This window comes from Pteropus alecto, unplaced genomic scaffold (genome assembly GCF_000325575.1).
Source record: "Pteropus alecto unplaced genomic scaffold, ASM32557v1 scaffold111, whole genome shotgun sequence".
In the NCBI taxonomy this organism is placed as follows: domain Eukaryota; kingdom Metazoa; phylum Chordata; class Mammalia; order Chiroptera; family Pteropodidae; genus Pteropus; species Pteropus alecto.
In genome coordinates this window covers 5,950,428-5,977,834 of record NW_006431915.1, presented here as the reverse complement: position 1 = coordinate 5,977,834, position 27,407 = coordinate 5,950,428, and the positions used below count along the sequence as shown (strand labels likewise).

The window sequence follows — 27,407 nt, the reverse complement described above, 5'->3', positions numbered from 1 at the left end:
TAAGCTCTTCAGTCTTAAAAATAAAATAAAATACCACCCTCAACCTGTGTCACCCTTTGTTTACTATTTCTCCACTGTCTATAAACTGCATCTTTTGCCATCTCCCAAAATATTTCTTTGCTTTAGTCCTACCAAACTATTTCCCATGTTGTTTCATATCTCCGTGCCTTTACACCTCCTCTTCCTTCTATCATAATGCTCTTCTCCCTTCCTTAGGAAGCTAACTCCTACACATCCTTTAAAAATAAGTTAAAACATTTATTCAGGAAGCATTGATTTAAATGATTTTCCTCTGTGCATCAAGGTATTATTGGCATACTTACCATCCTGGACTATAATAAATGATTCTGTTAACTGATTTTTCCTCACTAAAATGTACGCTTCTGGAGGATAAGGACCATGCCCTAATTTGTATTCCCAGCACCGACAAAAATGCCTAGAACATTGAAGTTACTTAAATAAAGATTTATTGAATGAATGAATGTATGAATGAGCTAATAATGAATGCCTCCCTATATACCTAGTATAGACTAAGACTAGTGAAAAAGATTGAACTGAAATATATACAAATATTGCAACAAATATCTGCTTATTAGTGCAGTTAGTAAAAGTTAACTATTAAATTACAGTAATATAAGAATTGTATTTTAAGCAATTTTGATTTCCTTGTTTGCAGATATTTAATTCATTTTTGTGGTAGTGAAGTACATGACACGCCTAAAAAATACATATGAACATAACAATGAAAAATCCCTTTCTCGTATTACTCTTTTTCCCAACAGGTTTAACATTGACTGTCTTACATTCAAACAAAAGAAAAGATTTTCTGGAATCTGAAGGTGTTTTAAATGGGTAAAAATGTATTTCTTTATTTTTGGGGAGCAAATATACCAGTTCTATAGAGAACACACTATTTCTCCTAGAATTTAATTTTTTTAAAAAGTTTAATAAAATCTGCAATTAATCAATGTCTCTACCCTCTTCCTGAAAAATGTTTTACATAGAGCGCTTTAATTCAGTTTATTGCCTTTTGTTATATATAGTTATTGTACAGAATTTTAGTCTAACCTTTCTTTAATATCCCCAAATTATCATTTTTATTGTTATTGTTAGTACAGGATTGCCTATTTAGGCTTACTAGTTTTTAGCAGGTTTTTTTGCTCAAGATTGTTTCTTATATCTCCTCCCTTTGTTTTGGGTTCTCCTTCCTGAAGCACATCCTTTATAAATTCTTTCAATAAGGGCCTGCTAATAATAAATTCAGTGTTGACTTGTTTTTATTTTGCCTTATTTTATGTAGAAATTATTTATTTCTAATATTGGGATCTAAATAATAAAAAGAGAAGATGTAAATCAAATAGAATCTTATCAAAGCTAGACATAGATACTTTTTAACTTCTAGCTATCTAGAGCACTCTGGGTAAAAAGCAGCAGTAGAAAATTTTAATTACAGTAAGTGCTATTACGTAAAATTTGAAGATGGGAAAGATAAAGTTGTGATATTTAAGAACCCATTTTTTGTTGTTATTAAATCACTTATGAAGCCCCCTGAGAAAAAAAATTAACCCATTTCACAGTTGTTAGGTAATATTCTATTACATAGATTCTCGAAGATTAAAACCTTACATTTATAAGAAAATGAGATTGATTTATCAGGGTGATTTGTCTGTTATTGCCAGGACTCAGGTAATAAAATTAGGGTCCTTTGCATTTGAGGATATAAAATAGTCACAGTATGACCATCAAAAAGAAAAGTAAAAAGAGATTAACACAATTGGAGAAAAAATCAATAGTAAATACACCAATGCTTTTCCACAATAAGAAGGCATAGGTGAGAGAAAAATAAAGTAAGCCCAAAACAGTTATCTTTTAGCGTTCTGTGTAAGTAATGATACAAGTATAATTCCATTTTCTTGGCTTTCTTTTTATTTCAGTAACAGTTCCTGTGTAGTCGTACCTAATGAATACATTGGAGCAGATTTCTCCTGGAGTAATTTCTCATTTGTCGTGGAATACAATTATGTAGAAAACTCTTGTTGGACTAAACACTGTGAAAAGTTGAATATTCCATACATGGCTTTTAAAGTGATTCTTCCAGATACAGTTTTAAATAGTAAGAATATAAATTAAAATCCTTTTTCTGTTCCATTAGAATGAAAATTTTCTGTTTTCAATTTCTGATCTATGGAGAGTAAGCTGACATTAGAAGACTTGAGTTCAAGCTCTAAGCTTCCTTACCACCATCTATGTGACATCGAGCAAGTCCTTTAACTATCTCTTACCTCATATTCCCCATTTATAAAATAAGCCTTATTGCTTATATTTATCTTCATCCCTTTAACTTATAAATTTTACTTGTGCAATTTTATCACAATTATATCTAATATTAATTTGATACTTTTATCCAATAGTATTTTACTGAATTTTAGAGAAAAAATATGTAATAGTATGTTGACTGATTCAGAAAACTTTTAATATGCAACAGAAAATTATACAAACATACTTAGAAAAGAGTCTAAAAGCACTTTGTATACCCTTCCTTTGGTTTCTTTGTGTTCCTCACATCACATGACTAAAGTTGTGAATTCTCAGATTCTTGACGTTCAAAAACCTGTAGATATTTAGTCTCAGCACATCTCTTTTTCAATATTTGCCATAAGTTACTTTCTATCTACTTCAAGTATGAGTGGGAAGTTTGAATTCTGAGATATTTGAACTCAATTCTAAAATACACTACAATTATTACTTTGATATATGAAACTAAATACTACAATTATTACTTTGATATATAAAATTGAATGTTAAGTTGATTAAATAATTGAAACACAGGCCCAAGAAAAGATAAAAGAAAGGCATCCTAGTTAATATTTAGAGGTTTCTTCCATAACCCCAAAGATGAACTTAATTTATTCAACCAGTTCCTTATTTGGGGCATTTACAGTGCTTCAACTTTCCACAGTTATACTGCAAGGTAAAGTAGTTTTTATATCTTATATATCTTTATATACTTGTTCTAAGAAAGAAGAATTCCAAAAAGTAAAATGAATTGGTGGGTTAAAGGTATACACACCTTTATAGGTTGCCAAAATATCCTTCCAGAAATGCTAATCCCAATTAACATTTATGCAGAAAATGTGAGAGGATCCTTTTCCCCATATCTTTACTATAAGTAGGTATTATTAGTTTGTTAAACTTTTGACATAATTATAGGCAGAAGGTATTTTATAGTGTTAATTTGCATATCTTTCATAACCTATGTCTTTTCATATGCACACTGATCTTGGATAGCCATTCTTTTGTAAATATTGCCTATTTATGTCCTTTGTCCATTTATCTATTGAAGTATTTATTCTTTTCCTATTGATCTATATCATTCCTTATGGGTTATTGTGCATAATTTTAAATTTGTTTACACAGTAAATGTTCAATATACTTACGTGAATAAAGCATATTTTAATATTCAGGTAGAATATGATCCTATTTTTTCTTTTTTTTAAGTGAGTGTACATGTGTGCGTATAGACACGCAATTATATAGAAAAAGTAGAAGTGTGTACTAACCTCTGTTTTTAGTATATAGTAGTTTTAGTAAAATCTGTTAACTCAATTTTATTTCTAAGTAGTAGGATAACATATGGTTTTTATTCTTTAGACCTTTCTTTATTCTGATTTCTGATTTTTTATGCTGAATATGTTTTATTTTTATACTACTCTTTGAACATACACCTGTTATTCTCATGTTTAGTAAAAAATAAAAAGAGCTGGGGTATGAGGAAAAAGAGAAATATTTATAAGTTTTTCTCTTATTTAGGAAGCACTTTGCTGGATAGTTTTGGTGGTTTTCTTTTGGAAATTCAGATTCCATATGTGTTTTTTGCATCTGAAGGACTTCTTAATACTCCACAAATTCTTCAGTTGCTAGAATCCAAGTAAGTTATTGATTTAATAACTTTAGCAAAGGTGTATACATATATATACCTTTAACCATCCTAGTGGCTAAATATTATGTTGCCTATGTTTCACTATTTCTCTCTGATTAAAGCCTGGAATTATATCACATAAGAATGGTTTTCCAGGAGGGTTATGTCTCTCCCTCTAGTACACCATCATAATTATTGAATGTTATCTTTTTTGGTGATATATATTAATTTTGTGGAGGAAAAAATTCATTTTTGTTTAAATTTTATAATTTAATTGCATTTCTTTTGTTACTAGCAAATAAGAGTTTTTATGTGGGTTTTCTGTGAATTATATGGTCATATCTTTGGGTCATTGATAATACTGAGAAGGAGCATTCTTATTTAGAAGACTTTAAATAATGCCTGGGAAACAGGACTGTAAAGGTCTAAATGTAAAGTTTTTAGACTTTTAGTTCTAAGGTCATACCAACACTGAGCATTTTTAAATCATATAAAACATTTTATCATAGCACACGAGTTGTCATAGACATTAAGCTGTATCACAAAGAAGAATAACTGTGCTATGACTTTAATTAAAATGCAGACCTATTTTCTATACTTTTGTTTTTGTATTTAAGTACGTGGGACATTCACAGAAAACTATGAACTAATAAAGGTAATTAAAATCTAGGCCAGTGTTAATGAGAAAGAACAGAAAATTCTGATGAATGCAGAATGTTTTAGTCTTGTAGCATGTTTGGGTTTCATGAATTATTATTTAAAGAGCTAGAATAAATTGGTTAAGACATTTATAATAGTATTAAGTGCAGTAATATTTAGCAAAATACCTAATGAGACATGTATCTCAATTAATTTGTTGTATATGCTGAGTAAATCATAATTTCATTCTTCAAACTTATAAAGTAGAATAGATTGATGTATGAAAGAAAAAGCACAATAGTTCAAATAACTTAATATGCAGGAAGATAATACAGCTTTTCTAAAAGAATTTTTCTTAGCCATTTCATTATATCATCCCAAGTTATTGTATTTTACAGATATAATATCACACTAGTGGAGAGATGCTGTAGTGAGTCATTGAAACTCTTTGGTGGTACAGAGTATTATGTACTGATGACGATTGATGAACACACTGCCATAATTTTGCAGGTAAAACTATATAGTGAAAAATGTAAATTGAATATATTAAAATATATATAACCATGCAATATATTATTAGCTTTCCTGTAGAGAGCTTAACTATAATCTATTAGTGAGTTCTTCCAAAACTTTGCAAATGGGCCACAAGTGCCAAAATCACCACCGTGGAAAACAACTATTATCAAGCTTCCTTGATGCCCTATGATTTTTAACATACTTTAAGAAGACAAAGAAAATATAGAATATTTTAATATTGCATATTGACCTATTTTAAATACATTTATAGAATAATTATAGTGTTAAAAAGTTTAAAAACTAAATTCTAGTCACTATGTTTCTTAAAAGGCAGTAGTATATTAATTCATGATTGGTTATATGAGATTTCCTCTAAGGTAAGTAGGGACTGCCTGTAAATAAGCTGGTTTTCAAAATGAGAGAAATTCTCTTAAAGAATCCATATAGTTTAGAAATTAAGATGTATAAATTCTTGACTTAATCTACCTGATATATTTGTTTGATTGGAGTACAAATTACAAATAAATTGTTTTAATAGGGTGAGATTGGGGAGCAGAAATCAGTTTGAGAGCATGGAGTATAAATTAATGGCAAATATTATGGTAAGGTAGAAGTCTGACTGATGAACAAATGTTAACAGTATAAGAATTATATGATGGACACACAAAGCTCTCTTGGAGGGGTTCTTAAGAGATATTGTGTCTTGAATATTTAAGGTTCTTTTTTAAAAAAAACATTATTTGGGGGAAATGTTTGGGAAAACTTTTAATTCATAGTTACATAAGTAACTGTTAGAGCAAAACAGTTCCTGACTTATTCAAAAATTAATTTTGTTAAAGGAAAAAGAGAATTCTATACCATTAGATAGAGATGACGTATTATTGTATACTTAAAAACTGTTTGATCGTATTAACCAATGTCACCCTCATAATTTTAATTAAAAAAAAGAGATTCCTAGAAGTCCATGAACTGCTGCTTTCTCATCTTCCTTAAATAAGTATTCAGAGCAAATTATCCCATGAGATTTTAAACATATTTTTTATTGCCTTTAGAAGTAGCCAAATCCCTGTCTATAAAGGACTTTGCCCAAATAGGGGCATTCTGTAGACTGCTTTCTTCATATCTAGGGCTTTGAGACACTTATGAGTCTTTTTTGGTGAAGCTATCACCAACTGTATTACATCTAGTGTAGCTTTCTCCCTACTACTTCCAGTGTGATTTTAATTTTTTCATAAAATGGAAGCCCATACCCATGCTTCTTCTCAAGTTATAACATATATCATAGATTCTTGAAATATGGTAGTAATAATTCCATAACAACTATTCAACCTAGTGAATCTTTTTATTTTATTTATTTTCTGGTAGGACCTAAAAGAATTGAATTGTGAGAAGTCATCAGACAATATCATTATGAGACTGATGGCATTATCATTCCAGTACAGCTATTGTTGGATAATTTTGTATACCAAAAATACATTAAACTCGGAGTAAGTAAACATTTTTTCACCCAAAGTCACTTTTATATTTTTTAACTTATTCAGTCCTCTTCTGTGAACAGAAGTAGCAATGCAAATTTTCCCCTTGCTCATCTAGTTCTTTAAAGTCAGCGAATAACTGGGTCAGGGAAGAAATAAAAAGAAAGATAAAGAGATACAGGGAAGGTCATGTAAAGTCAGCGATCCTCAAGGTGGAGGATGCCCATAGGAAATCAAATCAGAATTTCGGAGTTGGTATATTTCCTCTGGACATTCTGTGCAAATCATCTTCCCCTCTCTACCTCACTAAGAATTGCTGCTTTACGTGTCTCACATCTTATTACTTTTTAATTCTGGACTTGTCTTTTAAAAGTTAAGTCACTCTTAAATCACTTGTCTCTAAAATCTTATTACATACAGCAACTAAATAGCATCTTGCTATACTTTATTTTACTAATGTGCGTTATGGAATAATTACAAAAAAAAAAAATCCATGCCGAGGCACTGGCCAGTAAGGGGATAGGTTAAATTTCTCCCCTTCTTCTCCCTACCTCCCACTTCAGCATTCCCTAGATTGAACAATCTTATTAAAGAATAGAGGTGGAAACGTTTTTCGAAAAGTGTTAAGTAGACAAAAAACTATGAGTCTGCCACACTAGTATTATCTTAGCCAGGTTATTCTAATAACATTATGAAATGTGAAAAAATGAATTTTTAATAAGTATAACCAGATATCCAATGAGTGGAAGCATAGTAATATAATTCTTTTTAGGTACCATCTTACGGAAAAGACACTTTATCACTTAGCATTGATTTATGCAGCTTTGGTTTCATCTGGGCTAAAATCAGAAGAACTGGATGTAAAGGTATTCTTTTCCCATATGTTTGTTCATAAGTATTTTTCATAAACCAAAATTATACTCAAATTCATGTTCCCCCTGAGAAAAAAAGACATTAAATGGGCAAACTAAAAACTGCTTAAAAGCCAAATAAAGAACGGTTTTCAAATTAATGAATATTCTTTCCACCTAAACTTCTGTTCTAAAAGCCTTTAGTTTAATGAATTTAAAATCATATTTTATCTCTTAATTACTACTTGGATTTTTTGAAACATAGAAGAATATGATTAAAAATAAATATCCCTTGATTAAAATGCTCACTTATGGAAGATTACTAAGTTTTTATCTGCTGTAAAATGGAAATCTTGTGATACATGAATAGACTAATATTTTTGTGATCTCTAATCAATCTCTTTTCTTAGCTCTTTTTTTCAGTGGTCCTTGCTCTGAAATTTAGACATTCCTCCAATCTGGGGCCTCAGTACTTTTCTGGTATCACTTTATGTTCATTGATAAACTCAGCCATTCCCACAAATTTAACTTTCATTTCTGAGTATAATCCTTAAAATTTTTTCCTGAGTTTTCTTAAGATCTGTACCTATATTCTAGCTTTCTACTGGCAATCTCCACATGAATATCCCACAGGCACCTCAGACTCTGCATGTCTAAAATACAACTTCTCATCCTCCCCCAAACTTAGTTTATGGCATTACCATTCTAATCTAATCAATAGCTAAATCCCCCTTTTAACTCTGCAGTGTCTCTAGAATATGTGTCTACTTTCTATTCTTACTGCTATTTCCCTAAATTCAGGCCTTCATCACCTCTCACTTGGAGTTTTAATGTAGCTTCTTAAGTAATCTCATTTCTACTCTTCCGACTCCAGTGTATAATATACATTGACACCAATTACTTAACATTTCTGAAAGACAGCTATGAATATTCACTCCCTAGATTGTACACTTCTGAAGGAATGGGAACATATTTATTCATTTTTGTATTCCTGGCACCTAGCACAGTACAAGTAGGCACAGTGCAAGCGCCAAGAACATACTAGGGTCTTGATAAATATTTGTCGTTGAGTTGAATTTTCTTGCTCAAAAGACCTTCCTTAGCTTCCTACTTTACTCAAAATAGAGTTCAAACAAAGCTGGATTCAAACTCCTCCATAATTTGGCCCCCAGTGAATCTTCCTTTAGCATCATTCTACTCACCATATTCTGAATAGGCCCCCACACTACTACCTCTCAGCCACTGCACAAACATGTCATTTTGGCCTGTCTTCCACCAGGAATACTATCTCAGTCCTCTTACTGCCAGCCTTCATAGTTCTGTCTTTTTCTGCCCAATTTATACACTACCTCCTTTAAGAAAATTTCCCCAATTATACCATCAGGATAAATCTCTCCTCCTCCCATTCTCCTAATAATACTTTGCACCTTTCTTATAATATGAGGTATTTATTCATACATCCTCCACCCTGAAAGGTAAGAACTAGGCCCTTTTTCTTTGTAAAGCCTATAGCATCTAGCACAGTGCTTGTATGCATCAAAAATATTCAAAAAAACATCTACTAAATAGAATTAAATCAAAGCACAACCTGTCGAGAAAATCAACAAATGATCTATTTGAAATTGAATCTAGATTATTTTGGTCCTGTGATATGATAAATATTAAACATAAAAATAAAATGTTTAGAAAAGTTATCTAAATAAATGAATGGCAAATGTAAATTTGTCTCATTTATCCATTCAAGTGGTTTCACCACTTAATCAGCCTCTTTTCTTCCCAGCTCATGGTAAGCAGTTATATGTAAAATATGCTTTACAGAATCCTTTTATTTCTCTGTACACTGAACATAATATCAATGAGTGATATTGTGTTCAGGTACAGTGACATGATTCAGAGAGGACATGTTCCAAGGAAGACATTTGAGGATGAAACAGGAGGTACTACCCAGGCACAATCCATTCCAAACAAAAGTTTGATCCCGCCTGAATCAAACTATGCCAAAGACGTTTCAAGTTTTACATGATAATCTAAAAAGTTGGTTATTTTTTCCATAGAATTTGAGAAACAGCTATATATCAATTTACTCTACTTACCCTTATATCACCAATACTCAAACCTCTCATTCTTCTGACTGATGACATGATTACATTAAAGGGGATTCCTTAGATTTATATTATTTTAGAATATATTGTTTCTTTACCTTACTTTACTTAGTAATATGGTTTTTGGCCTTTTCGAGTGTATCAGAATGGAGTTTTTATTCTCAGGCACCCGAAGAGCCTAGCCACAAAGGAAATATTAGGAAGTTTAAGTACATTTTCTTAATCTAAAAGAAAATACTAGTAGTGTTATGCTATATTTTATTCTAATTTCAAAAAAAATATTCTGTGAATTTCTTATGAACTCTCTGCAAAAAAATTCACAGATACACATATATGCAAAAATTTGAAAACAATGTTTGGTGATTCCTGAATCTGCTAAAGTCCAGCCATGAGCTCTGCTCTAAGAAACTAATATTCATTAAACCATCATAAAATTGTGGCTTTTAAAAGTAAAATTTATATTCAAATAGAAGTGTCAAATATTCTCAAAACATCCAAAACTTGGCAATAAAATAAATTTGTATTCAAATAGTGTATTTCTGTGCAGCTATATCTATTTAACACGATTTAAAGGAAATCCTTTAGAATACATATACTTCCAGGTATATACTAACAGTTTTATATTTAAAATTCTTGTGAAAGAGAAAACTATTATAATTATTTTGTGAGGTTTGTACAGTCCTTTTTAAAAAATTTTCTACTATAGGACAGGATATTCATATTTCTAAGATATGATTGTTTAAGGTAGTATTTCTCTATCCACATTAAGCTGCTAATCCATGAACTACCTTTCCTTCAACCGAATCTAAAAGAAGATAAATATAGAAATTAAAGAGGAAGAGAAAGACTGGCATTTCAGAAGAGAAAACAGCATTAAGAGAAATACAAGTAACAGACAGGAAGTAGGGGAAATTAAGAAATTCTTTTTTAGAGTTTATTTTAATACACCCCCACACACACATTTTTGGCAGGGGTATCTAGTATTAAATAAGCTAAGAGTGAATGAGCAATTCTAAAAATACAAAGGAAAGCTACTCTAAATCAAAACCTTATTTTTTTTTTTGAATACAGCTTCAAATTCATCTGTAAATAGCCTTTTTTTTAACTTTGTTTTTGAAAAATACTACACTATATTTTTCAAGTTCTTATTTTAGTTGAAGACTATTAGGTTTAATGTAGAAAAAGCAAAATGTTAAATATTACTAGTGATATCCAAATTGCTTCTTTTCCAATATAGATGAAATATAACACCAAATATATTTAAAGTATTTTATTAATAAATATCAAATGGAAGTGAAGAAAAACAATTTAGTTCCAAAAATTGGAAACTATAAGGGTATCATAAAAAAGAAAAGAAAATTGCTTATCTTTACAAATAAAATATCCTGGATTTCACATAAACAAATTAATAAACGATATCTAAAATAGTGCTCAAAGATTAGAATCTGCTGTGCTTTTATTTTTCTTCTAACTATAAACAATTTTTGAATGATATATTTTGCTTTTTAATATTTTCTATAGTCTAACATTAAAAATGTATTTTTTTAGCTTATAATGTCTCCAGGAGTGGAAGAAACTGCACTGATAATTCGACAAATTGCTGACCACAATTTAATGACCTCAAAGAGAGATCCTCGTGAATGGTTGGATAAATCCTGGCTTGAAGTTTCACCATCTAAGGTTTATTTCCTGAATATATAAATTACATCTTTCAAAGCAAATATAAGTACATATATTTGAATCCCCTTTCTGGTAGCATATTTTTGTTCCTTAATGCTTGCATGAGCATATATATCACTTTCCAGAATCATTTGTATTTTTCAATTTCACAGAACTATTTTATTGAGATTTTTTATAATGAACTTTCAAATCTAAGTTATTATAGCGTGATCTCATGATTTTAATACCTAATATTTTAAAAAACATAACTTTTTCTAATTTCTAAATGTAAACATTTAAGAATAGTCAATTTATTAAAAGAGTAGCAAAATTTTATCATTCCATGATTTGTCAGTAATTCAATTACATAATTAAAACTAAGAGTAAAGTTGTAATACCTCTAAAGTACCTGTAAGTTTAAATAGTTAATTTTTAGAAATTCCTTTTGTTTGAGCATATTTCCAAGTTCTCATACAAACACAGTGTTTCTGTTACCTTTATTTTAAAAATATATTCAAATCATGAAGCCATAAAAAATGACAAGGCTCTTTATGTACTAATATGGAATAGTTTCCAAGATAGATTGTTAAGTGAAAAATGAAAATTGTAGCACAGAGCATGCAATATACTATTATTCGTGTAAAACAAGGGGAAATTAATATCTATATGAATTTCTTTGTAAATTAATAAAATATCTCTGAAAGGATATCGAGAAATGATAATACTGGTTACCTCCAGAGAGGAGAACTGGGGTAATGGGGTGGGAAAGAGACCTTTCACCTTTTAGTACCTTTAAAATTTTGAACCATGTGACTGTTTTACCCATTTAAAAACTAAAATTACAAAATGAATAAATAAAATGAAATATTTACATATATTAAATCACAGAACTTTTACATGCCTAAACAGTACATAACACTATCAGCAAGCATGAGTATAATTAACTGTGATTGTGTGTGTGTGTGTGTGTGTGTGTGTGTGTAATTTTCTTCCTACCAAGACATGTCCATTCTGCTCACATGTCTGTCATTTGATAAGCATCAAAGAGGATGCAAAAAGCCAGTGTAACCCAGGAAAATATGGAATATGGTAATAGTAGAGATGGCTGTTATGTTTCTAGACTTTTATGAGAATGAGATCTCTCTGAAAACATACATTTTTAGACTTCAGGCTCAATTCTGGTCAATAAAATTTCTTCCTATACTCTTTACAACAAGGCTTTCCTGATATCATGACATCTCTTAAATATCACAAACATGGTTCATCTTAATCAAAGGGTGATAATATATGGTCTACAAAGGGAGAGCTAAAGAAATCTTGAGTTCCTAAACTAAGTCCCCTAAAAGATTTCTCTTTAGAAAATCTACCATTAGATAAAACAATTGTCATCTGAAGAATGGATGAGTGAAATTAAATTGAAGTGTACTGAATTTGTACAGTTCTTAATTCTGAGAATGTACAAATCTTTACTGCTGAAGAATTTTCTTTCCCTCCTGGCCATACTTTTCCTAGACATCTCAAATTGAGTGTAGGTGCAATGACAAAAATTTGAATCTGATAGAATGGGCAAAATAAAATGAATCACTTTCAAAAGACCACTGGCTTATTATTGCTCAAACTCTTTTCTAGGAAGAAACATACTTACTTGATTTTCCATGTATTAACCCATTGGTGGCTCAGCTCATGTTAAATAAAGGACCTTCACTACATTGGATATTACTAGCGACGCTTCATGAACTTCAGGAACTCCTACCTGAAGTTCCAGAAAAAGTGTTAAAGGTTAGTTATTTGAGGTCTATATTCTTATATGAGTTGATTTCCTTTCCATTTGAGTATTTATTTTTCCTATAGGGTTTTCAAAATGAAAGTATTCAAGTGTAATTATTTGGGACTTCATATAGCAAAGAAATAATTTCCTTGAACTAATTTTATATAAAATTCTCATTTGCTGTCAATCATACTATATATTTTAAAGCTCTTATATAGATAATTCAGTAGTCAGTTTATCACACATTAAATCATTTTGAAGTGTTATTTTGCCCACAAATATTCAATTATACACTCTATTCATATGTGTTTACATGATTTCTTCCCAAAAATTCTGATGCCCTTCATTATAATAACAGTTAAAGAGAACTTTAGCCTTATTGGTAAAATTTTTAAATTTTTATCAAGGAAATGGTATTTATATAACTAAAAATTCTATTACAAGTGATTAGAAAATAGATGCAAATTATAATGTTTTTCTTTTAACAGAGCCTAATTATGTTATGTTTTTATTACATGAGTTAATATAATACCTATGAATGAACAACTTACTTATATTTTGCTTCCTTTCCATGTAGATAAGCATTATTATTTATATTTACTTGAATGATGTTCATATTGTATTTGTATTGTATTAATTAATTTTTAATTTTTTTAGCATTTTTGTGGCACTACTTCCTTATTCAAGATTAATTCTTCTTCCATAACAAAATCACCTCAAATTTCATCTCCTCGGGAAAATAGGAATCGGATTAGTAACTTTTCTTCTCAGAGTTCAGCTTCTGACTCTTCACAGTCTGTTATTCAAGAAAATAATGAATATTACCAGTATTCAGACTTAAGAGAGACAGTGCAGGAAGACACAAACACCACTTCAAATTATAATTCTTCCCTTATGGAACTAAGAGAAATGCCAAGTATTTCACCACCTATGACTTCTTACAGTCAGACCAGATACTGGAGAGACTCCAGTTGTAACCCTAACAAAGTACAGAATAATCCTTTTCTGGTTAATACAGAATCAAGGAACTCGGCCGGTAACTCCTTTCTAAACCAGAATGATTCACAGTCAGATGTCTTTTCTTTGGGTCTAACACAAATGAATTGTGAAACCAGAATATCATCAACTGACACTCAGAAGCGTATTGCCTCTAATTTTATAAATTATCAGAAAAAGGGAACATATGAAGCAAGAAGACCTATAAATAAAGAGGTATCTGCCCCTATCTTCTCACTAGAAGGCTCTCAATCGCCTCTTCATAGGAACTTTAAGAAAAATGTATGGGAACAACAGAAACACCCATTCAACTTACAGTATGGTGCAGAGCAGACTACATGTGACAAATGGTACTCTCAGAAAGATAATTTGTTCACTAATCAGCAAAAATGTCTATCCGATGAGTCAGAAGGCTTCATGTGTGAAAGTTCAAATGCTGGAACTAAAAAGAGTTTCTGGAAAGAATTACCATCTGTTCCCAGTTTGGATTTCTTTCATGCCTCTGATTCTAATGTAAATCAAAAAGAATACAACAGTCTTTGTTTCTACCAAAGAACTGGAAAATGTTTAGGACAGAAAAGGCAGTCTGAATCTTCATCAACCTCAGGAGACAAGAAATCATTAACAGGTAACACGATTCGACAGTTGATAAACTATGCTTAGATGTAATTTAAAAAGGTATAACCACCTCCAAATTAAAAAAAAAATCTTTAATTATTACACTTAAAGAATTGTCAATACCTTTGGGTCAAAGAAAATTAAATTCTAATTACAGATTTCTAAGAAAATAAATGCAAAGAAAATGTCAAATTCTTGTAGCTTTAAATGAATTAAGCATTCAACTTAAGTTAAAAATAAAAACACAGAACAAATCTAAATAAAGCAGAAGGTAAAATCAACAAAGATTAAACAAAGAAATCAGTAAACTAGAAAATTAATTTATTTGTCAGGCAGGGATATTTAATGGGCTAAAATTTAAGAGCTTATTATACATCAAGTGCCATTCTAGGCCCTTATGTGGATTATTTAATTCTGACAATTCTATTAAATAGATACTGTTATTAGCACAATTGTACAACTGATGTTTCTGAACATTTAATGATGTCAGTTTTTAAAAGGACAATTTTATTTTCTCATTTTCGGTAATTATACCTTTACTTTCTGTGTCATTTCTTATTGCATTGACCTGAGCATCTGGAACAAAATGTTAAGTTTTAATGGTCATACAAAGGTGACTTTACCATGATAGGAAAAAACGAAAAAAGAAAGAAAGGGAAAAGCTTAAGCTTCAAAGCTCCTGTTTTGCATAGGCCCTTTGTGACACCTAAGAGGGAACCAGAAATTCGTGTGTATTCTTTGTTTCATTAAAGAGGACCTCTCAATTTGTATAAGATCCAGGACTCACAAAATTTGGATTTGGTCCCATTTAATGGTCATAATTTATTTTGTTCTTGATTTTAATGAGAAGTATTCTATCTCTAGTTTTGTAAGAAGTTTTGTGAGGAATAGATGCTAAATTTTATCCAGACTCTTTTTGGGCATCTCTTTGGGGAAAATCAAACATATTTTCTCCATTGACCTATTAATGCTGAGGATTATATTTACGAGTTTACTAATATTAAACCATTTTCGTCATTTCTGTGGTAAACCTAATTGACTTTGAGGAGTGATTCTTTTAATGTGCTGTTAAACATGGTTGCTAATATTTATTATGATTTTTATATCCACATTCTTACTGAGATTAATCTATTGTATTATTTGTGCTCTGTCACATTTTTACATGAAGGTTATTCCAGCTTCATAAATGAATTGATTGAAAATTCCAAATTTTTTATACTCTGGAACAAATTAAGCATGCCAGTTACTAAATATTCTTGAACATATGGCCACCAATGTATAAGATAATTCTCTCATTTTCTCAAGATATTTCAGAAAATATTTTTAATAAATTTTAATATTTAAGTTTTTAGGAATATAGTTGGAAGTCTAATATATACCCACATTTTATTTCATTAGTTAGAAATCTATTTTTAAGCATATAAAAATATTGGTTAGAAATATTGAAAAATATATTTTAAAAATATATTTTAAAAATATATTTTAAAAATTTTCCACTTTCCAATTATTTCCATGAAATACTTTCATTCAAACAGTTCATATAAATCTTTGATGCTAGTGTCTTCATTATCGCTCTGGCACCTTTGACTTTTTAACTGTGGTTTTCATAGCACATCATTACCTGCAAATATGTTTACAATAAAACACATTTTGAATTCATATTGAAGCAGCCCTAGAATATATATCCAAAGCATTGGCATATATCAAGATAATTTCCATTTGTCCTGTAGGTGTATATTTGTGATCTCTATAATAAAATTATCTACTACATTGCTTTTTAAATTTACTTATAATAGCATCCACCTCTTGCAATTATGGAGTTATATCTGCAGAAATACTAAAATGGTTTTAAATATTTTAGCCTCCTTTTTTTATTGATTAACTCAATTGACCTCGGTAAGTATTCAAATCTAGGATATTTCAGGCACTAATGTATATCACATGCAAGGTGAGGTCGTACATGATTGCCACATATCACATAACAGAGTTCAGGATAAATTCTATAATATTACAGATATGGGTTAAGGAACAGGCTTACTAAGGGAAAACTTAAAAACATTAGTTTTAAAATACAGGGAGGTTTAATTATTTGTGCAAAGCGTGAGCATACAAATATGTACATATAACACTAATTAGTACTAGGCCATTAGGTACAGGTGCATTTATGCTAAAAAATTCAATTTTTAATGATCATCATTTTATCCCAGTTTGGAAATTTTTAAATTTTGTAGATAGATAATGAAGAAACAGGATCCACTTAAATAACTGGAAAGAAAATAGCTACATTTTATTATTATCTGTAATAATATGGTTTTCTTTTTTCTCTTTTTAACAGATTTCATGTGCTCACAACTACCGCAATGCAAAAAACGACGTCTTGTGTATGAAAAAGTCCCTGGGAGAGTTGATGGACAAACTCGTCTGAAGTTTTTTTGAAAGAGAAAGAATAGTGCTACATGCCACATCCCATTGTTTTTGATGATCACCCAGTAACAAAATGATTTACATTTGGTCATACATTAAAGGAAATGCAATTGTTCGGAGATCGTCTTGGTTTTCTATATTAAATTTTTGTAATATATATTCTGCCCTATAGTTTGCACCTTTGTAAGTAAAATATTCTAATTGGCATAATAATTGTCATAATATCTAAATATCTCCAGATTCACCTAAACACTGCAAGCCTTTTTTTTTTTTTAAGAAATAGAAAACCTTATTGTATGTATATAAAAGGGTTATTTGGTTGTCTTCCGAAGGGCCTACTGCCTCCTATCTTTCCCCCAGCCTCCATTTTAGTCTGATGCTCTGAGTCAAGAAGTGAAGATCACCACAGTCAACCCTCCACCACCAAGAAAGTTAAAATCTAGGGCAAAATTGAAGTCAGAGAACTTCCAATTTTAAGTATCTTCATGAACAAAATTTTAAAACCAATTACTAAGAGAAAAAATTTGCAACCCACATAATTGAAAACAGGTTTATATTCCTGATATAGTAAGAATGCCTACAAATTGGTAGGAAAAGACAACCTAATAGAAGAATGTACAAAACACATGAATAGATATTTCACAGAAGAAACAAAAATAGCCAATAAACATTTGAAACAATATACAGCTTCATTACTTATTAGGCAAATGCAGATTAAAACAAGTTACTATTTTCACCTATCAGATCAGCAAAATTTTTGAAAGTTCAAAATGTCCAAAGGACGTTCAGACATTACCTTACTGGACTTCTCTTTGGCGGTTAATACTGTTAATCATGCCCTTCTTTTTGAAACAGGCTCAACTTGACTTCACACCACCTCTTCTACTTTCCTCTTTCTAGTCTCCTCTTTCTACTACAGTTTTATTTATAGGATGTTTGTTTTTGCTTGGGTATGTAAAGGGTGGAGACTTTAAAGAGAAACTACTTATGGAAATCTAACTGGGATTTCTGTTCTAAAGTTTTGGCAGGATGCTCCTAAGGTGAGACTAAGGCTTCCTAGCTCACAGAATTCTTTTACTCCATCTTTAATCAGCTTCCGGGGGAGTTTCTTCACAGGCCATAAACTGTGTGGCAAGTCCTTAGGCTAAACTTTCAACACCTGCCTCCCTGCCGCCTCACCAAATGTTGTGGAAGCATCTTGAGTCCTCATGCTGTTTCTCAGTGAGGCTTGCTGATAAAGTAAGTGAGCTCAGCTTCAGCAGAGCATTCCCAGGGAGCAATTGTCACAGGACAGGTTGAGCTGGTCCAAGCCTTAAGTGTCTGGATCCGCCCTTCTTAGGGTCCCAAAAGTGTCAGAGCAGCCTCCAAGACCCTCTGCCAAATACCCCGTCACATGGAATTGTTGGAACAGCCCCCACTTCTCAGGCTGGCTTTTGCAATGGAAACTTCATGTTTTTTTGCTCTGAGAGCATGTCCCTGTGACATTTTTGATGTCCTAAGGGGAGTTACTTGCACTTAGATTCACTGCCGGTGATAGTAATGCTCACCTCTAAGGGCTCACGAGAGGCCTTACCCCAAGTTCCTAGGTCCCACCCAAATTTGTAGGCCTCACCAGCATATCAGCTGTCTCTTCCAATCGTGGATGGACATGAAACTCCTTCCCTGTCCACTCAGACTCAGTGTACAACTGGGGATCAACACCAGGGTATCCCACCCCTTGCCTCTCACAGCAGGATCCTAGATATTCTCCCCAAATAATGAGGATCCAACAAATGGAGTAGCCTGGGTTGACAGCAGGATCCTAGATATTCTCCCCAAATAATGAGCCCTACCCTAAAACAAGGGATCCAACAAATGGAGTAGCCTGGGTTAGAGAGGGTGGGGAGTGCAAACTGTAGCAATCCAAAATGAGGGTTGAAAAAAATATGTATTTTTCTGTCTTTTGCTTTTTTAGTCATGATTTTTACCATACGACAGTTAATTCAATATCTAATTTAATTGTTATTTATTTCAATTCCTTACTTATTTAAATTACTTAAACTTCATTTGATATAATCAAGTATACACACCTTTTCTTTTTTGATTTCTGGGTTTCCTGCCTTGCTTAGGAAAACGTGTTATTCTAAAGTTGTATAATTATTCTACTTGTTCTTCCAGTACTTTTGTATTACCTTTCTTTAACTCATGGATTTTTTTACATACTGTAATACAGGCCCAATTTTATTTTCTTCCACATGGATAGACAATGTCAGCACCATTTATTAAGTAAACCATATTTTCCCACTGGATAGGAAAAAAGTCAAAAGTCTATTTCTGAACTATAATCATCCAATCATCTATTTGCCTATTCCTATATCACAATAATATTTACTTTGGGTTTTCTTTTTTTAAAAAAATCATATTGTTTTGATTCAACAGCTTTAAAGTTTTAATAACTAGTAAGGCAAGTTTCACCCTCCCTTGTTTTACACACACACACGCGCACACAGTTTTAAAAACTATTCTTGGACACTTTTGATTTTGCCTTATGAACTTTTATATATTTTTGTCAGTTTTCCTCAAAAAAAATAAAACAGGAATTCCACTAAAGTTATATGAAATTAAGACTGCATTTTAGCTGAAAGAAACTGGACTTTGGGTGGTGAACATACAATAGAATATACAGTTGTCAAATGATAATGTACACCTGAAAATTATGATTGTATTGACCAATATTACCCCAATAAACTTAATTGTAAAAAAAGATTGCATTTTAGTAAGTGTTAATATCCTGTAATTTATGTAGGCCCTGTTCTATAAACATCAATAAAACCTTTTGTGATTTGCACCGTTAATTTATTCTCAAGTATTTTTACCATTTTGTCACTACAAATGGCACGTGAGTTTCCATTTCCGTTTCTAAGTAGCTGTTGTCATACAGATAAGGCTAACCTTCTAACTATACTTTGTATTTGGCCAGCCTCTCAAATTATTACAAATTCAAGTTTTGCTTTTACTAGACTCTCACGAGTTTTCGGGGTATATAGTTATATGACCCATAAATACAGATATAGCTCCTAAAATGTTTATACCATTTCTTTTTTTCATCTTACTGCATGAGCTAAGAATTCCAAAGTAATGCCATATAGCGGTGATAAAACGTGCTCTTGTTCCTAATACGCTATTTCCACTCTTCACTATGCAGTATAAAATTTGCTGTTTTGACAAATTGTCTTAATCATCTTTAATTTCCTTCTATTCCTATTTCACTAATCCACTTAGTTTTTATTCAGAACAGCTATTGAATTTTATTAAATGACTTGTCAGCATAGATTCTTTTCTTTAAGCCATTTATGTAACGCATTACATTGATAGAGTTCCTTATATTGAATTAACTTTGTATTTTCTCTTGATATACTACTGAATTTGATTTCTTATATTTAGGACACTTAACATCTGTATTCATAAGTGAGCTGTTATAGTTTTCTTACACTATCTTACCAAGATTTTGTCAAGGGAAAAGTGAAATAAAGAGAAGTTTTTGTGGGTTTTTTGGCATAAAAAAACTATCTAAAACTAATGTATACGAATTGATGAGTTTGGAGATAAGTATATACCTATGAAACCACCCTCACAATCTATACCGTGAACCAGTCCATCACCTCCAAAAGTTTCCTCCTGTCCTTGTGTGTGTGTGTTAAGGACACTAAACATTAAATCTACCCTCTTAGCAAATTTTTAAGTATGTAATACAGTATTGTTAAGTATAGGCACTACACTGTATAGCAGATCTCTAGGACTAAATTCTTCTTGTAAGCCAAAGTTGTTTTTTTAATGGAGCTTTTTAAAAAAATGCTTATTGTTGTTAAGATGGACAATGGAACATGTTTCAATGCTGATAGAAAGGATCCAATAAAGAAATTGAAGATAAAGAAGAGAAAGGATAGTTGATTGATAATGTGACATTTCAGAGACGGAGAAACAGATTCAGAGACCAAATAGAGGGCTTAGAAAGGGATACATGAATTCTGATTGCATGAAAGGGATTCAGATTGCTTAGATTTGGAAGTTTCGTGGCCAGAAGTTAAAGGAGTTCTCATCTAATGGCTGTTATTTTCTCTATTGAAACACTACTTATACTCAAAGATATTTTCATGTAATTATGGGTTTATACATAGGTATAAATATCTCAGTAACTATTTTTTTACAAAAATAGATAAAAGTATTATAAAAAGTACTTATAAAAAATTTCACCTCCCAGCACTCAATCTCACAAGCAAACAGAAATCCATAAAGCCTTAAAACAAAATCAGATACAAAATGTTGCTGTCATAGAAAAGGATGAATTAAGCAGAAATTTTATTTTCAAGCTCTTCAAAGATTATTACAAACACAAATAAAATATCCTTTGAAAAGTGTTCCAAATAAAATCAAAGGCACATCAACAAAGTAAAAAACACTTATGACATTAAGAATTCATTTAATTTGTAAGATTTTCATGTTACTTTGTTTTTAATCATTTGCAATGTTCTTTAAGTCACATTTTAAACATTTTTTTAAAGACATGAAATAATTCAGTATTTTTTTAAAGTACAACCGCAACTATAAAGTAGAAGAACTTAAGACAAAGATCAACTCTGCTTCATACACAGGATGGTGCACTCTAACGCACGACACAACATTGATCTTTCCAAACGAGTTTGCTAAAAACAGACAGCTCCCATGATTAGTGTTAAAAATTAAACAATCTTCCCATTTAGAAAAATCAAGACATCATTTGATTTAATAAAGCCTATTCTTCCTCCGATTTTACACTGGCTTATCTTCATTTGGAAATTATAAATTCATGAGAAAAGAACAAATTTTGTTATGGTGCAAAAATCTTAGGAACAACTAATTACAAATATTCAGTTTTTTTTTTTTTTTTTAAAAAACAAAAATGTTTTCCTTCTCCAAATGTAAACATCCAGTAAATAAAACATACATAATATTCCTGGTATAGAAACACTAGAAATTCACTTATGAAAGAGGAACATTTTGGTATATTTGATGGTAAGGTTTTTGTTTGTCTTAAGTATAAAGCACTTCACCAAATAAACCAAGCCATTTTTATTTAAAAGTCTACTCCCTTACCCAATTTCCTTATTTGAGTAGAAACTCATCAATTTCTGTAGAATTTTGGCTATAGGACCAGGCCACGGGAAGGGTCTGAAATATCTCAAAGTTATTTGGTTAGAGAAAAAATGTTTTTTCTTGAGATTGGAGGCAGTCATTCATTACTTTGCATTGAAAGCATTCCTCAGCGAACTTCTTTCCTACAGGAAAGAAAATTTGGTCAATTTTCACTTTCGTGAGATTTATACATAAAATTAGTCATTTCATATAGCACTTTAGTATTCTCAAAGTAGAGAGTAGCAAGTTCATTTTTAAAAATCCAAATCACACCATTGAAGGAGTAGTACCCATGAAACTGCTCTGTAAAAAGAAAAATGCTATGCCAGCATAAAACTTACCTTAATACCATAAATTTGGGCATTTTCCATTAAAAGGGACAATATTACCTGATAGTATAATTACTTTCTTCTTTTTAATGTGAATAATTTCTTTTACATGTATGTGAAAAAGGACCTAAGATGATTACCTACTGTATGAAAACCTCTTAGAACACATAATTTGAAACATGTTGACCCCAAAAAGACTCCAATAATCAATCTATGCTCTGAACTCTTCCAAAAAGGAAAAAATGTGAAAATGTGAATGAGGCTCCATACAATGCATTAGAACCATGAAATTTCTAATATGCCGCCAAAGAGATGTTTTCATTTCAATAATCAGCTTTTAAAGCTCTTTTAACTGGACTCACGCTTTTCCCCAGTAGCTATGTTAAAGCTTCCTCCATTAAAACAAATATATTCTGAAAGCCATTAGGAAAGAAACCACAGCTGTTGGTGGGAGCAAGCCTCCGCCTCTGGGAGTCCTTAGTCCCAAGAGTAGCAAGGCAGTTGATAGCACCAAGCAGCAAATGACAATTCTGGGATGGTGTAAGGAGAGAGTAGGATTAAATTCAAGAAATTACCACCAGCCAACTCAGTTAAAGAGTTCAAGTACATAAGGATATCAACACCTTATGAGTTAGTGCCAAAGAGGATTGAGAGATGCTATCCTAATTAGATGTAATCCACAGGCAAGGTAAATATAGATTAGCCACCCTTCAGGGACAGTTGTACATTTTGCTGCTTTTTATTTTAATTCCCCCAAGAATAATATTCAAAACACAGTTGCCCAAATCCTTTGGGCAGCCCTGTGCTAATGCCATGGCCCCAGGCTGGCACGGTGCATCATTACTCACCAGTCCTCAGAGTAAAGCACAGGACCGGGGCTCCCGGAAGGGGTTGCTTCCAGCTGGAACGCCGACCAGCAGGGCGTCCTTGCAGGCATTCTGCATGCAGTACTGCTGAAGCTCGGCCGCCGCCTGAGAGACCTGAAACGAAAGGACCACCGCCTGACGTGTTGCTCACAGCCAGATCCAGCAGCCACTGGATATTCCAAAAAATTATCGTGCTACCTGATCACACTTTTTTTTTTTTGATCACACTTTTTGTGACCTCCAAAAGTCTCTTTCTTGCTGAAAGTTCTAATAACTGAACTCTAAAGAGGAAAAATTACAATTTCTATGAACTCTGATTTAGGATATTTTTGGTTTAGTTGCTTAATCAACAAAGGAACGAAAAAGCCATGTATTTGACCCATTTCGAATCCTAGTTTTGAGACTAAATAGAGCTTATTCTAGTACTCCGTTTACAAGTTTTCACTTATAAAGCATGCACTGATATATCCAGGTTTGCCATGTGGGCAAACTATCTCAATGTTTACAAGGCTGGACCTTATCCTTGGTCTAAACAAGTGACAGAGTTCTTCCGCCATGCTTTTGAGGCAGGACAGCTTATCAGCTGAGAATGTAGCCTCTGGAACCAAACTGCCTTGACTCAAATTCAGTTTCTTAACTTCTCAGTGAAATGTATTTAGTAATAAATAGTACCTACCTCATTGGAGTGATGTGACAAAAAAATTAGGTGGAGTTAACTTATGTAAAGCACTTAGAATAACGCTGACACATACTTAGCAATACATTTGTAGCAGACTGCAAAACGGTCACAATATTTTGCAGCTCCTCCCACCAAGAGGTGGATTCTATTTACCCACTTCTTGAATCTGGGCTTGTCTTAGGACTTGCTTTGACCAGGAGAATGCAGTAGAAATAATGGGCAAGTTCCAAGCCTAGGCCTTAAGAGCCTTTGCAGTTACCTCTCTTGCTGTGATTGGACCCCTAAAATCACCATCTAATGAGCCCAAGCTAATCAAAGCTAATCAATTGGAGGTCTTGTGGAAGAGAACCAGTCATCTAACCCCAGCCACCTGCCTAGCAACATCCAGACACATGAGCGGGGCCATCCTAAATGAATCAGCCACCAGCCAACCCTCCATTTGACTGCAGATGCATAGGAGAGCCCAGCAAAGATCAGTGGAACTATACAATTGAACCCAGCGCAAATTGTTGACCTAAGAACTGTGAGTTAATAAATGTTGTTTTAAGCCACTAACTTGGAGAAGTTAATTAGGCAGTACCGATACAATATTATGCTGCCTTTCTTCTTAACCTCATCTGATGCATATCTGCACATGGAAGCCTTCCTCACTTTCCATTTTTCTTGCATTGAAAGATGTTTTGTGTAAAAACTCAACTATATCGTACAAAAATGATTCCAATTGCTGTTCTTGTACTACCACTTTTTGTTAATTTTCCAAGCTTCCAAACAACCAGAAAATCGACTATTTATGTTACAGTTACTATCTAGTTTCTAGACTGTAATAATAGTTTGTTATGTAATATAAATGCATAATACTGTCAGAGTAATGTTTAAATTTACTTTTCCCTCAAGAGAAGTTGTGACATTTTCACGTTAATCATAATTGGAACTCATGGTTATAGAGAAGTTATTAATTCAAAAAAATTTGGAACCAATTATGCTCATGCTTACTATCTCTGCTTCGGAGGGGAAGGAGACTGTCTCCCAAGACCCCTTGGAAAATGGGACTAACTGGACCCTCGCCTAAAGAAAATGTCAAAAAGTTAAGGTGAGAGGATGCAGAGAAAATAAAAGTGGTCAGCATTTCTCCAGCATTTTGGACCGGGAGAATACAAGTCCAAACACTTGGAAGCTGTCACCTATTAATGGAGGTGAGATAATGTCCACCCAATTTTAATGACTTTCCTTGGTTTGAGCCCATGCTCACCCAGCAACTTCTGAAAGACTTCTCCAAAGCACAGAAGGGGTCCTTGGAAGGACACTAGGCATTCCAATCATTAGGAAGGCATGCCTTCCATTATATGCTGGAAAATTGGTGTCCGGGTTTATTCACCAGTTAGCAAGTCTGTTAAAGAGAAGACATCTCTGAATGTGCTGAGAACATCCATCACTGAGCCCTGAAATGAAACCAGACCTTGGACTGTTGTGACTCCCTAAGGTGCTGCCTATGAACCATGCTGTCATGAGGATACCACTCGACTAAGTTTATTATCTGTGTGACCTTAAACGATTAACTCAGATTCTCCAGGTCTCAGTTTCATCACCTATAATTATTTTTAAATGTAGGTAACAATATCTTCACAGGGTAGGCAGGCATCTGGCTCACTTTTCCTTTCTACTTCAGGAAATCATCTTGAACACTTTCGACAATCCTAGTTTCAGTTCTCTGACCTCCTCTCCTCGTACAACCCTTCCTCAATGCCGACAGTTACAGCCAATACCTGTAACTGCTCCACATCTGGAATTTACATTCCAGCATCCTACTTTCTGATCACAGCCTCTCCTACCCATCCACGGTGCTGCTTCCTATTCTCACTGCACCTGCTCTTTGATCTCAGGAAGAACACCTCCTGCCTTCTGTCCAGCCCATTAAGAGCCTGGCTCAGTTCCATCTCTATCCAGGCTAGGCTCAGCCTCTTTCTGGGCAGACCCTCAAACTCCTTGCCCTCCATTCCCACTTCCATCCTTCTGGCATATGTCCCCTGCTAACCCTCTACTTGAATCAGCTACCATTCACCTAAGGTGCTCAGGTTCCTAGGTGGCCGAATGCTGCTGGAGGGGGAAAAAAACCACAAGGAGAACAGTCAGTCTCCAATCTCACAGGAGCTGGATCTTGAGAATCACAAGGTGTCCATGAATGCACCTGCAAGGGGTTCCCCTCCATTCTCAACAGCACTTTTTCACCCACCCTCACTTTTGTTGCTTCCAGTAGCTCCCTTTCCCCAGCCCTAGAAGAAAACTTGGCCTTCTATTTCACAAAGAAAACTGTCATCATACAAGTTCTTACGTCCGAATCTAGAAACATCTATCTTTATACATATTCTAAGTCATTTCTTCCTGTCTCAGAAGGTGCCCATCCGATCCCATGCCCCTATTGAGAGACCCCTTGTCTCCTCTTCCCCCAAATCTCCTTCTCCTCAACCTGAAAACATGGCTTTTCATTTAAAAAAAAAAGAAAAAAAAAAAGTTGTTTCCTCTTGAAAACCAGATTTCTATAAAAAAATCTTCCTACCTGACTACAATCTAGATTCTGCTCCTAGTACTGCATATGTCACTGAAACTTCTGCATTCCATAATCTCTTGTTTTATAATCTTCACATCACTTAGCATCTGAAATTATTTTCATTGGTTAATGTGTGTATTGTTTATCCTCCCCACTAGAATCACCGTGTTCTAGGTACCTAGGATAGTGCCAGACAGAGAGAAAAGGCACTGCTGAGGTACATGGACGATCACAACAGTGTTCACACATACATACACCCTACAAATAATGCTATACTAGTTGCTAAAAATAATTAAACAACGGGTGCTTTTTAATCAACAGACTGAACACTGGACATGTTGACTAAGTCTCAAATTTTGGAAAACGCCTTCCTTGCGTCAGTAACCTTGCTTTCTCTTGGTTGTCCTCAGCCAGTCCCTGGGCTCCATGCTCTGGTCTCTTTACTAAGACACTTTTTTCACCCCTATCTATTCTCATTACCTCTCTCTGCCTTGTTCTCTGAGCTTCAGGCCATGCGGCTAAATACCTTCTGAACATCTCAAAGTCCACGTATCCAAAACTGAACTCACCCCCTCCCCCGAACCCGCTCTCCCTTCTCTATACTGTAGCAAATGGCAGCGCCATCCATTCTGTCACGGCTCCAGAAACCTGGGCGTCGTTTCTCCTCCCTCTGAACCCATCGCTAAGGCCTGTCCATTCATTCAGTCGCCTCGGCGCCTCTGGACTCCATCATCGCGCCGCGGCCGCGCCCAGGCCCCCAGCGCGTCGCCCGCATGACTGGCCTGCTCGCGTGCGCCCCCGAGTCACTGTCCACACCACTGGAAAGGAAACTCCACTGGGGCGCTCGGTCCCGATCCGCCGCCCGCGGCG

At 33.3% G+C, this 27,407-nt stretch overlaps 2 protein-coding genes across 2 annotated transcripts in view; one reads left to right on the top strand and one right to left on the bottom strand.

Moving 5' to 3' along the window:
• The window catches only part of CUNH9orf84 (chromosome unknown C9orf84 homolog), a 49,868-nt gene extending 32,782 nt beyond the window's left edge, over positions 1–17,086 (top strand). The window contains exons 16-25 of the mRNA XM_006906104.3: positions 783–852; positions 1,935–2,113; positions 3,811–3,928; positions 4,957–5,068; positions 6,440–6,561; positions 7,322–7,415; positions 11,051–11,182; positions 12,791–12,940; positions 13,587–14,553; positions 16,879–17,086. Coding sequence (XP_006906166.1) covers positions 783–852; positions 1,935–2,113; positions 3,811–3,928; positions 4,957–5,068; positions 6,440–6,561; positions 7,322–7,415; positions 11,051–11,182; positions 12,791–12,940; positions 13,587–14,553; positions 16,879–16,979 — 2,045 coding nt within the window. The 3' untranslated portion in view covers positions 16,980–17,086. The remainder of the gene's footprint in view (positions 1–782; positions 853–1,934; positions 2,114–3,810; positions 3,929–4,956; positions 5,069–6,439; positions 6,562–7,321; positions 7,416–11,050; positions 11,183–12,790; positions 12,941–13,586; positions 14,554–16,878) is intronic.
• A 4,183-nt stretch (positions 17,087–21,269) lies between these two features.
• Positions 21,270–27,089, bottom strand: GNG10 (G protein subunit gamma 10). The gene is made up of 3 exons (XM_025041544.1): positions 27,018–27,089; positions 23,296–23,427; positions 21,270–22,261 (listed from the first exon to the last, which is right to left on the bottom strand). The coding sequence occupies exons 1-2, from the start codon at positions 27,072–27,074 to the stop codon at positions 23,302–23,304; spliced, it is 183 nt and encodes a 60-aa protein (XP_024897312.1). The 5' UTR covers positions 27,075–27,089; the 3' UTR covers positions 21,270–22,261; positions 23,296–23,301.
• Between the last annotated feature and the right edge of the window lie 318 nt (positions 27,090–27,407).